Source organism: Neodothiora populina (genome assembly GCF_041146345.1).
Source record: "Neodothiora populina strain CPC 39397 chromosome Unknown canker_contig_15, whole genome shotgun sequence".
NCBI classification, from domain to species: Eukaryota; Fungi; Ascomycota; class Dothideomycetes; order Dothideales; family Dothioraceae; genus Neodothiora; species Neodothiora populina.
In genome coordinates, this window is record NW_027191413.1 from 2,249,579 (window position 1) to 2,262,940 (window position 13,362).

The 13,362-nt window shown below is 49.7% G+C and overlaps 5 protein-coding genes across 5 annotated transcripts; 4 read left to right on the forward strand and 1 right to left on the reverse strand.

Annotated features, from left to right (window-relative positions):
- Positions 1 to 1,004: 1,004 nt before the first annotated feature.
- Positions 1,005 to 2,022, forward strand: AAFC00_003111 (uncharacterized protein; the record flags this gene model as incomplete). Its single annotated transcript, XM_069342538.1, has 3 exons — positions 1,005 to 1,194; positions 1,253 to 1,345; positions 1,406 to 2,022. The coding sequence occupies 3 exons, from the start codon at positions 1,005 to 1,007 to the stop codon at positions 2,020 to 2,022; spliced, it is 900 nt and encodes a 299-aa protein (XP_069199040.1).
- Positions 2,023 to 2,720: 698 nt separating this feature from the next.
- AAFC00_003112 (uncharacterized protein) lies at positions 2,721 to 3,587 on the forward strand (the record flags this gene model as incomplete). Its single annotated transcript, XM_069342539.1, has 1 exon — positions 2,721 to 3,587. One exon carries the CDS (start codon positions 2,721 to 2,723, stop codon positions 3,585 to 3,587), a length of 867 nt encoding a protein of 288 aa, XP_069199041.1.
- Positions 3,588 to 4,838: 1,251 nt separating this feature from the next.
- Positions 4,839 to 5,306, reverse strand: AAFC00_003113 (uncharacterized protein; the record flags this gene model as incomplete). Its single annotated transcript, XM_069342540.1, has 3 exons — positions 4,839 to 4,907; positions 4,966 to 5,089; positions 5,146 to 5,306. The coding sequence occupies 3 exons, from the start codon at positions 5,304 to 5,306 to the stop codon at positions 4,839 to 4,841; spliced, it is 354 nt and encodes a 117-aa protein (XP_069199042.1).
- Positions 5,307 to 6,532: 1,226 nt separating this feature from the next.
- On the forward strand, positions 6,533 to 9,840 carry AAFC00_003114 (uncharacterized protein; the record flags this gene model as incomplete). The annotated part of the gene is made up of 6 exons (XM_069342541.1): positions 6,533 to 7,510; positions 7,563 to 7,928; positions 7,982 to 8,182; positions 8,235 to 8,453; positions 8,500 to 8,722; positions 8,774 to 9,840. The coding sequence occupies 6 exons, from the start codon at positions 6,533 to 6,535 to the stop codon at positions 9,838 to 9,840; spliced, it is 3,054 nt and encodes a 1,017-aa protein (XP_069199043.1).
- A 1,220-nt stretch (positions 9,841 to 11,060) lies between these two features.
- Positions 11,061 to 11,998, forward strand: AAFC00_003115 (uncharacterized protein; the record flags this gene model as incomplete). The annotated part of the gene is made up of 5 exons (XM_069342542.1): positions 11,061 to 11,117; positions 11,218 to 11,310; positions 11,382 to 11,535; positions 11,595 to 11,800; positions 11,867 to 11,998. 5 exons carry the CDS (start codon positions 11,061 to 11,063, stop codon positions 11,996 to 11,998), a joined length of 642 nt encoding a protein of 213 aa, XP_069199044.1.
- Between the last annotated feature and the right edge of the window lie 1,364 nt (positions 11,999 to 13,362).

Below are 13,362 nucleotides of genomic sequence, written 5' to 3' on the forward strand. Positions count from 1 at the left end.
CGGAGTAAATGCTCGCTCGCTTACTTACTTCAGTTGGTTGTACGCCCTGCGGTTACACAAGTGATTACGTACTGTTGTTGCCGATCGTCGAGCCGATGCCACTCTATCTCGCTTTCTGTGAGTATAAGGTAGGTCTCTTCCTCTCTACGTGGAGTAATGGTCTTTGAACTTGGAAGCTTTCGAGATGATTCGCGATGAGTGTGAGGTGGAGTCATTCGTAATGACTAGTGCTTACTCCGGATCTACTGTAAGACAGTGGGAGAGTTTTCTGTCTTTCGGAACTGCCTCTAATGGTCGCAAGACTTGACATGTACATACGTACGTTACGCACTACACAAGGTAAGGTACCTGGTATGCAAGCAAAGAAAACTCGGTTTCACGGGAAGGAAAAGAAGCTTAAATATGACATGTTCCACCGCGTCTGGCATATCGCCGACCCTGAGTATAAAGCTGCTGACTGGGTCACTGGAGGCTGCCTTCATTCGTTTATCGCCATTTCATCTCAAGAATGGATAAGGTACCACTTTGCAACCTCTTATTCTTTCCCGCATAGTATACCTGAGGTGGTTTAGCTTGGTCTGTGTAGTGGCGTGTATTGTAGGGCCCGAGCCCGGTGGCCGTTTCTAGGTTGGACACGGATATGGTGGCTGCCGTGTTGCCGCTACGGCGCCCAGAGTGAAGTAGAAAACCATTTTAGTGCCCCCAAATCCGCACAAATTACCGTTTCGAGAGACTTTCCCGAGCAAAAGGAATCGCTGACAATAAATCCAACACTGCAATCCTATCTCAATCTTCAATGGTTTAGGATTCTTACTTGATGATAATGTCTCGCACCTAGCTACGTGCATATTGCTTTCTATCCACTCGTGTCTAATTCTGTTGATACTCAATTTGGTTCCGCGTACTCACTCTTCGCATCTGATTTTAAACAACATCTCTTGGCCGCGTCTATTCTTCTTGCGAGTCGGATTACAACAACAAGCATAATCGCATAAGCAGACAACATGGCGATTGGCAATTCGGGCTGTACCCCAGCGTGGGACCCCAGCTTCGGCAATGCCTATGGCTACAAACCTTCATTGGCCGGCGGTATCGTCTTCTGCGTTCTGTTCGGGCTGTCGATGTTGGTACATGTCGGTCAATCCATCTATTACAGGTCGTGGTGGTCAATGGTCTTCGCTGTGGGAGCTCTGAGTAAGTCGAACATTTCCGCAATCGGACAGAGCGGCACTAACAAGTGATCTCCAAACAGCGGAATTATTAGGATGGGCGGCTAGGACATGGTCATCAGAATGTCCGTACAACGCCAATGCTTTCCTCATGCAAATCACCACGCTGATTATCGGTATATATCCTTGATCTGAGGTCTGTTACTGTGAGCGCATTGGTCTAACATGCTAAACAGCCCCTACTTTCTTCACCGCGGGCGTATATGTCATCCTCGGGCGTATCATCCAGATCCTAGGACGCAAAACCTCGCCCATTTCTCCTGCGATGTATCTGTGGATCTTTTGCACAATTGATGTGATGTCTCTCGTCATCCAGGCGGTTGGAGGTGGTCTTGCCGCGGTCGCTTTTAACTCCACTCCACAGACCAACACGAAGCCAGGTACAGATACCATGGTGGCCGGTATCGATTTCCAGCTGGCTTCGGTCATCATCTTCACCGCATTCTTTGCCTATGTCATCTATCGGGCTACTGTCATCCTTCACATGCCTGTCTTCAAGACAGACAAGAACATGAGAACGCTGGTGTTCTCAACGGGATTCGTAATCACGCTTGTGGTCATGAGAAGCATTTACCGTACCATTGAACTTGCTGGTGGCTGGGAAGGATATGTGATCCAGACGGAGCGCTTCTTCCTCGCCTTGGACGGTGCGTCTATGGCTGCAGCCGTCATCACTTACAATATCATTCACCCTGGCATGCTGCTCCAAAGGATCGGTCAGAGTGAGGATCAACACATCGACAAATTGTACGATGGTGAAGCGGCGATGCAGACGGACATGCCCGAAAAATAGTCTTTCTCGAATTGCTGTCTGTCTAGTCTGTTGCGCTGCTATCAAGAGAGACTCTACAATGCTCCTTCTTATACTATTATTTCATGTTAGTAATTTTAGACAGACGTCATTGAACGTCAATAATTGTTATTATCAACCTAAATCATATAGAGTTCAAGAGTTCTATACACTTACCAATTATAGACCGCGCACATGTAGACGTGTTTCGAACGCACTGGTTGGAAAGCCGCACAGCACATGTCTTGCACTACACAGAGACTTCTTATAAGTACTGCAAGCAAAGATAGAGGTGATGCGGGACGCTCTGTAACTACTATCTCACTCGCTCCGTGAACGGATCCTAAGGTCTTGCTTCTGTGAGAAGGCTGAGGCCCAGACGATGCCGCTGCACTGTCTCGCGATGTCCGTCGGCAACAATAGCATCATCGTCGAAGTGAGGCACGATGTGATAATGAGGTTCGATGACAATGATGCAATGAGAGATGATGGTCTCCCAGACGACAAACAACACATCTGCCGGGCCGAATGCGCGCTAGAGACACGAGAGATCGCGGGGCAGCTTAATTGAAGTCGCGAATGTCTCTCAACCACAATTTGCATTTCACTCTACTTGACTTTCATATCTTTTGATATACATTTTCTGCTGCAACACAAATAACAGTCTTAACTGTACTTTTACACAACATCCACCTACAGCCATGGCGCATATCCGCAAGCGTCAATTCCAGTCGTCCGGCACTCCGAATCAATCCTCCATCACTTCCTTCTTCACACGCATTGATCCAAGCAATCCTCCTGCCGATTATGATCCCTATGACCGCAAACATCAACCTGCTTTTGCGCCACCACTCCCCGACCCTGTGCAGTCACAACTCATGAACATGGGTATGCGCATCCGCAAGTCCGTCCCCGAAGGCTACAAAACGCACAAGACGCTGCCGACTTCTTCGGCGCCGCCGATGATGGCCCCCACGACAAGAAAGCCAACCTTGACGCCCTCGGAGTCGGCACCATCCAGCAGTGCACCCGCAACTCTATACACGAAGCCCAATGAGCTTGTGCCCATGTGTGGTCTTCACAAGATTGGCGGCTATGCCTCGCAGCCCACGTCTTCCTTACCGGCGCTTTCTCATTCTCAATCCACCCTTGCTTCCTCCTGGTCATCAACTGCCGCGCAAAGCACTCCGAATGCAAGTCATATGAACAACAATAGCAACAACAATCTCCGTAAACGCAGCTACGATGACGAGATCGAGGACGAACTGGACGCAATCTTCTCCGATGAGCAAGGCGACGAAGACGACGTCGACAACGACACCCTAGACGGCAAATCATCACCCGCCGGCAACAGCAGCAAATCGAAAACCCGCCCTTTCAGCCATTCCAGTATGCCGGAACTGGACCGGAAAAGTGGCATCATCAATCCAGGCAGCAGGCCGAAAGCGAGGATGAGAGCCAGAGCTTCGCCCGGCACGTTAGCGGCCAATTCTCTCGCCTCGTCTACTGCGATTAATGATTTCGATGATGGGGATGTCAACTTCTTGCAGCCCATGGACTGTGATTGATTGCTTAATTGTTATTCGGTCGATGAAATCAGTCTTGTCTTTCTCTGTGCTGGATATAAGTAACGTCCGTTCCTACATGGCTGTTTGGTTCTGGGCAATTTTATGGCGTTTGTGTTTTAGCGCATGCGTAGTAGCATCCATTGGGCGTCCTTTTCTGTATTCGCAAAACAGCCAGTCATTTCACGGGGCAACAAGCTCTTGCTCTGGGTAGCGATTCTGTCATTCATCATAAGTCGGCTTTGGCTGTTTACATATCGAGTGGTAGGAGGGAGGGAAGGAGGATTAGTTTCATGACAAATGGGACCACTCATTTGGGTGAGATCATGTCTTCTACGACGTGAATGAATGAATGAATGAACAGTATTCGTGGGTCTCTTCGACCAGAATTCTGGATTTCAAATCATGTAGCAATGGTGTGATTGACCAGTGTATAGATATCTCTCACAAAGAGCCAAGCAACATTATTGCCTCAAGGAGTAGACCTACACTCCTCTATCGTGCTTGGTCGCGTGCCCCACCCGTGCCCTCACGTTCCCTAAGACGCAGCATCTTGAAGCAATGAAGAACCAAGACATTTTCAGCAATCTACAAGATCTACCCTACAGTGTAAAAAAAAACCCCCCGATAATCACCATACTGATATCACCGTGTAGCATACCATCCATCAGATATCAGATCTATTGACCCTCGAAACTGAGAACGACCACCTAATCGAGCGACAGGGTCGCCCCTTCTTCCCACAATTTGAAGTACAACAAGAGTAGAAGCACACGCCCAGGTCTTGGCGTTTTTGGGATCCACTGAGGGCCATGGTACGGCATGCAATCGGGTGTCAGTTCATGACACATATGTATGCACGTGGTTTTACTTTGGTGATGCTATGCAGGTACCTACACAGGGATAGGCTTTGGAGTATTAGGGCGACAGTTCGAGTGTTTGTAAGATATTGTGGGATGAAGAGGAGCACTACTGGTTCACTAGGCATTCCATGTATATCCGAGAGGTACAAGGCAACTGTGGGAGTTGGTATGTGTGCATGTCAAGGGTCTGGTATCCAAAGTGTTTTGTTCGAACGAAGGAGAATGGCTGGCTTGGAGCTATTATTTGTGTTTTTTTTCATTCCTCGTGATATATAATATGCAAGGGCTTATGTCTACCTGTACAGACATTGCCTGGTATCCTATGGGTCTTGAATATCGACCTTCAAACTCTCATAGTGAGAAAGCGAAATATGCGATGACATCTTCAGATCTAGTGAGCACCACCGTGGCCTCCAAGGGGACCGTTTTGGGTGTTGCGATCTCCGCTCTTGCCAGCAGCCTGGGAGATGGTGTTAGTCTTGCGGATGATGACTGGTCTTCTTATCGACGATGCATACCTCGGTCTCCAGAATGTTACCCTTCTCGAGGATCTGAATCACGACATCCTCCTCCTTGTGAGTGCCAAACTCGTTGTCGAGCTGAGAGTTGGAGGCAGTGTCTAATTGACCTTGGTTTCCGTGCCTGTACATCTGTTAGTGCAGCTCCGACTGTATGGCAACGAAAGCTCCAAGACTCACTTGTGGGTGCAGAAGATCTTCCAGCCGTTGACAACCTGAGCCAATGGCACCGACTTGTCGGCCTTCCAGTCTCTGACGGACTGTGCGGAGTCGACGAAGATGACAAAGTCATCGCCCTCGCCCTTGTAGTGGACCTTGACTTGAGCTGCGTTTCCGTGCATGCTGAGTGGATTCGTGGATGGACTAAAAAGGTATGAAGAGAGTTCGTATCTGTGATGATTGCAAGAGATGGTGTTTGAGAAGATTGTATTTGTAGTTGGTATAAAGAGAAGCCAAAGGTAAAGTAGCTGTCAAGCTGTCAACATTAAAAAGACATGCCCCTCCGACACGCGACCAGGTGATCTCATTGCCCTGAGCTCCCACTCCTACGTCATCAGGTACCTTGCACTGCAGTACTTGGACCTCCAGTGCACGGATGTTCATGCGAGGGGTCGTTTCATTGCCCACTTCCAACTTGTTCTCGATCACGGGGCATACTTACAAGTAAATCATTGATGAATTCTAATATCAACGATATACTCCGCCTTCCAAATGAAACGCATCTTGTTTAGCAGCCCAAACAATTTAGAAAATACAGGCTGGTCATGAAATGACGAGGCTTGAGTCTGGGCACTCCTGTATCTGATCTTACCTAAGGCTAGGTAGCTAACTTACATGCCTTACCTTATGAATTCTTACTCATAGCAAGACGACTTCGTATGAACGTGGGCTTCGGTATCAAGTACAACTCACGAGTGTGTCTCTACATCTCAAACGAACAGCTGCCGCTGCTTAAGGTAGTAGCTGTGTTGATGATGTATACACGAGGCCGTATTCTTATCTCGAGCTTTGCGGCGGCCTCGGACGCAACAGCGTCGCCATCACAAATAGCCTGATACATATTTGTTGTGTACCTTAATGTAAGTTGTTCCAAGTGCTGGCAAATTCGAGGTTCTCTGAAAGCTCTGCACCCCGAGATCGTATATACATCATGGCATCCACCCGATCTTGCGCTGGGCTTGCACGAAGTCTTGAGATTGTAAGATGGAACCAGAAAACCACGTCTTGCATCCCGTCCTCAACGCTACTACCTAAGGTACTTTAACGTAAGGCGAGCTTCTCACGGTGTCGAATCTGGAAGGAGCCTGTGACAAGCACTTTCCACTGTATCACAGACTTCGAAGTACGAATGTCAGGGCAACAAACCAATCCATTCGATATTCCAAGCTTGACCACGTCGATCCGTAGCATATCCCAGCCGATGTCCTGGATGTATCGTCGTGGCCTGCCTCTAGGCATGACTTTCTTTCCCTGTCATCAATCGTGAACTGCTGCGGCTGTTTTGGAATGCATTGTATGGACTGATCGCGAGAATTACTCTTCTCTTGGACTACTTTGGAATCACAGCATGGCTTATGTCCTTTCTCTTACGCCGCGCAGCTCTTTGGCTGCGCCCTATCAAGAACGTCAATACGAGCGGTCATGGTCATCTCTGGGTAGCAATGGCCAGGCGGGAGCCTATCGCAACCGTCAACACTCTGCAGGATCGCTGGCATCTGCATCGTCCTCATATCCTACTTCATGGAGATCTGCTGAGCATAATACCCCGTTGAGGTCTATAGCTTATTCAGATCTTGCAGCTGGATTATCTTCCACTGATCATTGCACCTTGAGTACGCGTCCACATGTACCCAGAAATGCCTTCTCATTGTCGGCTCGATCACCTCCTGGCGTTGTCGTCTCAGCCGCCGGAGAAGCGGCCACGGCGAAAGCGATATCTCTCCCACGTGTGATCCATGCAGGTACATTGGATCTGAGGAGCGAAGAAGCACCTGGTAGCATAAATCAATACCACGACGGCGACAAGAATACCTGGGACGCGAACCAAGATAGTCCACTTCCTCAAGATCTTACGATTGATTTTGGTGAGCTTCTCACAACCGCCTCGGATGCTAAGACGTACCGACCGTTTCCACGATGGCTGAGTACCCTACGACGAAGGAAGGTGAAGCAACTTCCTACTGTGGCTGCTGCAAGCTCTCAGAGATCGGCTGGCAATGTGAATTCTCCTCAGCATCACCACAAATCGCACTCATGGTCCTCTTCGATCGAAGTAGTCACTGCTGTCAAATCCGCGTCCGTTACGTTAGCAAGTTTCAGTGTTAGGTCGTTGTCTCGCACAGGAACTCATGTATCAACACAATCAGGACGCTGGCATGACCCCGATGGCTCAGATGTGCGCAAGTCACTTAATAGCAGCACGCCGTCTCGAAGGTCAGTCATCGACGAAGCTGCAAGAGAGCGATCAAGAAAACGCCGTGAAAAGCTGGAAGAGCTATTACGGATCGAGGAAGGCTATGTGGCAGACTTGAAAGCATTAAGCAACGCAAGTCCAAGTGCGAAGTCCGAAGCTGTACTACACTGATGCTCAATAACAGGCATTTTTTACTCTTTTGCCCCCACTATCGCCCAGTCTAGCACATATCAGATCTTCCGCGAGAAGTAACATTACGAGCATGATAGGGCTCCATGACGAAATCCTCGGTGAACTGCACCGCCTCCTGCCCTCACCAGATTGTGACACTTCTATGCCATTGGCAAGACACACATCGCCAAGATCAGATCACGCTAGATGGGTAAGCGAAGATGGAATTAGCCCCCTGAGACTACAACACAAAGTTGGACATGCAGGCTGGTCGAAACGGAGGTCTTTTGATGTTCGAGCTACCTTGTTGAAAGACCAACCTGTATCCGCATGCAGTCCAGAGATCATAGCACACGTGGCTGAGCTGTTCACTCGCAAGGTAAAGTCGCCTGAGCGCATGGTGCATATCGCGATCGACTGACGGGGATACAGGCTAGGAAGTTCAACATCTATGAGGAGTATGTTGCCAGATGCGAGATGATGCAGGGTGAAGTGGACTTCTTCCAAAGAACAACACTTTCAGGCCCTGATTATGATAAAGCAATAGAAGCCTTGTGTGCTTCTTCTAATCCCACAAATACAAAAGATATCAATAAAAGAAAAGCACTAAGTCTCAAGGATCTGCTAATCAAGGTCTGTAGAAGGTAGGAAGAGGACGATCACCGTACTGACATTCCAAACGCAGCCAATACAAAGGATTACTCGCTATGAGTTGCTGTTTCGCGATCTCTGCAGATACACGCCTTCCTGTGATGATCCCAATGCTCATCACATGCTTGAAGAGGCTCTTGATCAAATCAGTGCGACCTGCCGTAGTGTCAACGAAGCAAAAGATAATCCGGAAAGAATGCGAGTACTGGAAAACTCATGGCTCCTTCATGAGCGCCTCCATTTCAGTGATCGGGTACAGCATTCCAGACTCGATCCAGTACTTGTGCTCACATACTCAGGTATCTCATTCGTTACTTTTCCCACGCCTAGGTCGTCTTGTCCTTTGCGGTGTTTTGTTCGTCGCCTATCGAACACGCAGTCAGGTGCAAGGCCGTTATCTGCTCTGTGTATTGTACGAATCTAGCTTGATTATCGCTGCCGTAGATGGTTCCACCAGATACGATGCTATCATATCTACATCGATGGCCACCACCACCATAGAGGAAACGGATAACAGTAAAGGTAAATATGGATTCCCAAACTTGAAATTATCCATCCAACTCACACATGCAGGTTTACAATGCCATACAGCACCGCATACATGGAAAGTCGTCTTTGAGAGTGCGGGAAAGATGTACGAAGTCATATTAGCAGCTTGTTCGGCACTAGAAGAGCGCTCCTGGAGAGAGCATATGTCGACACGCATTGCCGTGGAAACGAAGAGTCTTGCAGAAGGCAATGATGTTCCAGCTGACTTATCATCGCCACTGACACATGAGCTCCGAAGCATCGGTAAGGCGTACGGCAAGGCTGGAGGATTCATTCGGCGGCTCTCGATACGCCGCACAGCCACACTTGGGCCTCTGGCCGACGCGAACCAGGTTATCATCAAGCATACCGAAGCCCCGAAGGTCGAGAGTGCCAATGCTTCATCATCGTCTCTGCCTATACCACGATCGCAATCAGTAATGACACCTAGCCATGTTCCAACGCTAGCACCGATGCGCCAGGAGCGCATAAAGCTAGAAGGTCTGGTAGGCGATGTGTGGACCAAAGATGCTTTACCATTTCCCGGCATGGCGACGCGCCGCTCCGACTATTCGATACGTATCACGGCGAATGATCTGATTCGAAAGCTGAGCATGGCAAGCATCGCTAGCAACTTCTCCAAGAGGTCATTGAGCTACACCGGAGCCAATAGCGGACAACCGGTGAGCATGAAGCCACCAAAAACAAGGAAGCCTCAGCCAGAGAATGTCAAGCTCAGACGACCACCACTGATTGATTTTCAACACGCTCCTGATGCTTTCCTGCCGGAGGACTTCGAGCTACAGGATCCACGATCGAGAGGTGGCAGAGGATCAGGGCTTCGGAGCTTCACAATGGCAGGCCACGATCGGTCACGTTCGCCCTTCTTCTTCTCGCAGCAGACGAACAAAATGGTGCCTAGTGAGCCGCCCAATAATATACACCAAGACAACGCAAGCGAGACGACCACGACTCGTGATGGCTCTATACATCATTCGGCTCAAGGGGGCGAGTCTTGCTCTAGGCAGTCGATCCATGCTGTCGTACCCAGACCTGCAGCGAAAGAGGGTGGAAAGAAGGAGAAGCTCATGAAATTCTTAGGCAACGCGTGAGGGCTATAGAGTTAGTGTCGGACTTATCTGGTATAGGAACAACGATCACTACATCATTACTACCTTAGTCTGTTATGATCTTTAATGGTGCTCTTGTATCGATACACCAATCAGATCTGTTCACCGAGAAGCTGGGCTCACGCCGCGTAGTAGAGATATTGAAGTCATGCACGCGCTAAGGTGTCTCCTAGGTAGTGCAGCTTCCCAGACGCTCCCCGCATTCTTGCCCTGCCACCACAGCGATGGTAGAGGTGTGCTACCTTTTAGGCATTTCGACAGCAACGGTGGACGAGGGATGGTTTAAGCTTTCTGCATTTCATTGTTCAGAAGCAACGGCAGCATGATTACAATGCTAACACTCACGACCTCCTGTCTTGGAATATGCAACAGGATGAAGAAGGCTAGATGTGAGACCATATAACCTGTAGCGCTCACAGTGCCTGATGGATGGAATGGATACCTTGAAGTGAAGCAAGTCAGGATACCGTTGTGGGTTGTGTGTGTGCAGTTGTGCAGCTTGTGAAAAGAAGTGCGGGGTTGAAAGTAAATATTATTATTATGATTATTGCCAGCCACTCGACTTATCAGCAGGTCAAGACCAAAACCCAAGTCTCGGACTAGGTAAGATAGAGTTTGGAATGTAGAATGAACTGATGGACAACCAATCAGTTGGTTATCTTGTGTGCTTGACCGTCTGATGGGTGTCATCTGACAGTGACTGGCGAGATCCAAGTGGCAGCTTTTGTTGGGCGATGGAGAATTAGAAATTATCTCAACCGTGGAGGGGTAATTCGGATCAGTGACTGCCCTGAGTGACTGAGTGACGAGTGAAGAGCTGGAGCAACTGCCCAGTCTGCAACACCAACAAAAGCGATTGCCGGAAAATCCCCGGTCTTGGCGGTGCAAGAGCTGCCCGACGGAGTGACAGACTCCGACGTCAAAACACTTCCTGCCCACTTTTGACTCGCCCCTCAGTGTGTGACCGACCGCCCTTCAGAGACCACTTCACAAGTCTTTAGCCTTCCCTTTGCTTCATCACCGACAACTTACCTTTCACACTTTTTGTGATTCAAAAGGTCAGTCTCATCCACCACGCACACCCTCTCGCTGCCTGCGCCTTGTATAAATCCTGCTCTGACCATCTTCAGCAAAACAGATACAGCCTTTTTCTTTTCTTCACGACTAATTCTACCTTCCACAACACACAGCACATCACAACCATGGCCGAAGTCCCAACCTTCAAGCTTGTCCTCGTCGGTGACGGTGGTACTGGAAAGGTGCGCTGCTGATCCACGCACGCCTCTGCACGCCCTCGCTGGAGCCGTGTCGCTCCCATTCCGACGCGACCTTTGCGCTGACTGACTTTTGTTTACTTAGACCACCTTTGTCAAGCGTCACTTGACTGGAGAGTTTGAGAAGAAGTACATCGCCACCCTCGGTGTCGAAGTCCACCCTCTCGCTTTCACCACCGTACGTCAAAGCGATGCGCCCAATTCGCCCACCCCGTGACACGAGCTGCAGTCCACTAACAATCAAGCCAGAACCTCGGTCAGATCCAGTTCGACGTGTGGGACACCGCTGGTCAGGAGAAGTTCGGTGGTCTCAGAGATGGTTACTACATCAACGGCCAGTGCGGCATCATCATGTTCGATGTCACTTCCCGCATCACCTACAAGAACGTCCCCAACTGGCACCGTAAGACCCCGACCCTTTTTGCAGTCCAAGTCTGCAGTAGAGCTGACCCGCGCCCGCAGGTGATCTCGTCCGCGTCTGCGAGAACATCCCCATCGTTCTCACCGGCAACAAGGTCGACGTGAAGGAGCGCAAGGTCAAGGCCAAGACCATCACCTTCCACCGCAAGAAGAACCTCCAGTACTACGACATCTCTGCCAAGTCCAACTACAACTTCGAGAAGCCTTTCCTCTGGCTCGCAAGAAAGCTCGTCGGCAACGCTCAGCTTGTACGTCACACTCACGCAGCGCTCGGAGCATTTTCGTCGTGACCACATGCTAACATGACGAAACAGGAGTTTGTCGCCGCGCCTGCTCTCGCTCCCCCCGAGGTCCAGGTCGACCAGGCCGTTCTCGAGCAGTACCAAAAGGAGATGGCCGAGGCTGCCGACATGCCTCTCCCCGACGAGGAGGATGCCGATCTCTAAGCGCATTCCGCCGAACTTCCACCAGCGCGACTACAAAGCGCGCGATGACGGATCGTGCACCGGGAAGTCTTTAGCAGAGGTCTTCTTCGGCATGCGAGCGTAGCCACGCTCTCCTGACGACGGGTTTAGACATGATGAAACTACAAAAACGATTCATCATGGGACATGTTGGAATTTACAGCGTTTGTGCTTTTCTTTCTCCATATTCTCTCACCAGCAACCAGAATACCATACGATAACACGAGAGGTCAGGCCGGAACAGGCCCGGACGCTCTGGTATATCTCCTTGTTCTGACCAAGTTCAGGAAAACCGCCTCTTCCTCCCGAACGCGGGTTTCCTCTGGGCTCTGGGCCATAATGCACCGAGCACGCCTGATTTTATGCCCTTCTCGACCAGTCTCGATGCAGTTCTTTGCGTTAGATAGACACACATGACGTGTATCAAGTAAACCAAAAGTGTGCTTTTACTCTAGGTTGCGCCAGAAAGCTTTTGTTTTTGTTTTTGTTTTTGCAAGAAATGATCAACGCCGTAGCTGCCTTGGATTCTGTTCCCCAACACATGAAAAGCCCAGCTGTTTGGGCTTGGATGCATCTCGTATGTGCTTTGCGTACAAACCATGAGCGGGTGAGTCGCGTCTCGCTGTTGTTGAGTACCTCATGTGATGCATATAGTCTTGCAACACATGCTTGTCGGCAAGGCGCCACTGAGCATCATGGTTGTACAGGCTCACCGGGCTCGCAGGCTGGCCATGAGCATGTGATCTCTCGCCACATCAGGCTATTCTAGAAACTATGTATATGCCCAACGTCAGGCAGGCTACACGGACGCTGTAGTGGCTAGGTAGGTAGCTAGGTAGGCAAGTAAGGTAGGCAAGTAAGGTAGGCAAGTAAGGTAGGCAAGTAAGGTAGGCAAGGTACAGTAGATAAATTTATGCTTTCCCATGACCGACAGGCAACAAATAAGCCAGCCGGGAAATAATAAAGAAGGGTCAGAGAGCGAACGATTCGTCCGTGCAGGTCTCGGGTGACGAAAGGTGAAACCTGCCTGACTTTGGGGGCGATACTTGTACCGACAGAAGCGCTAGCGAGCGATTGTACAGTTGATTGCGATACCTCGCAGTTGCTGTCTCCGTACCGTACCTTTGGTTTTGTAGTAGAACCCCATAAATCCACCTGCATTTCGAGAGTGGAAAGCCTCTTCCCGCGTGCTGATGGATGGTCAGTAATAATGATGCGGTAAAAACAGTCGGTTCGGTTCAGTTCAATTCATTAGCACCTTACTCTGGTCGTGTTCTTGTTCTCCGGTTATCATCGCATCCCACCTTCTCTCTCGCCCTCTTCTCCTTCACTCTCGTCTGCGCCGC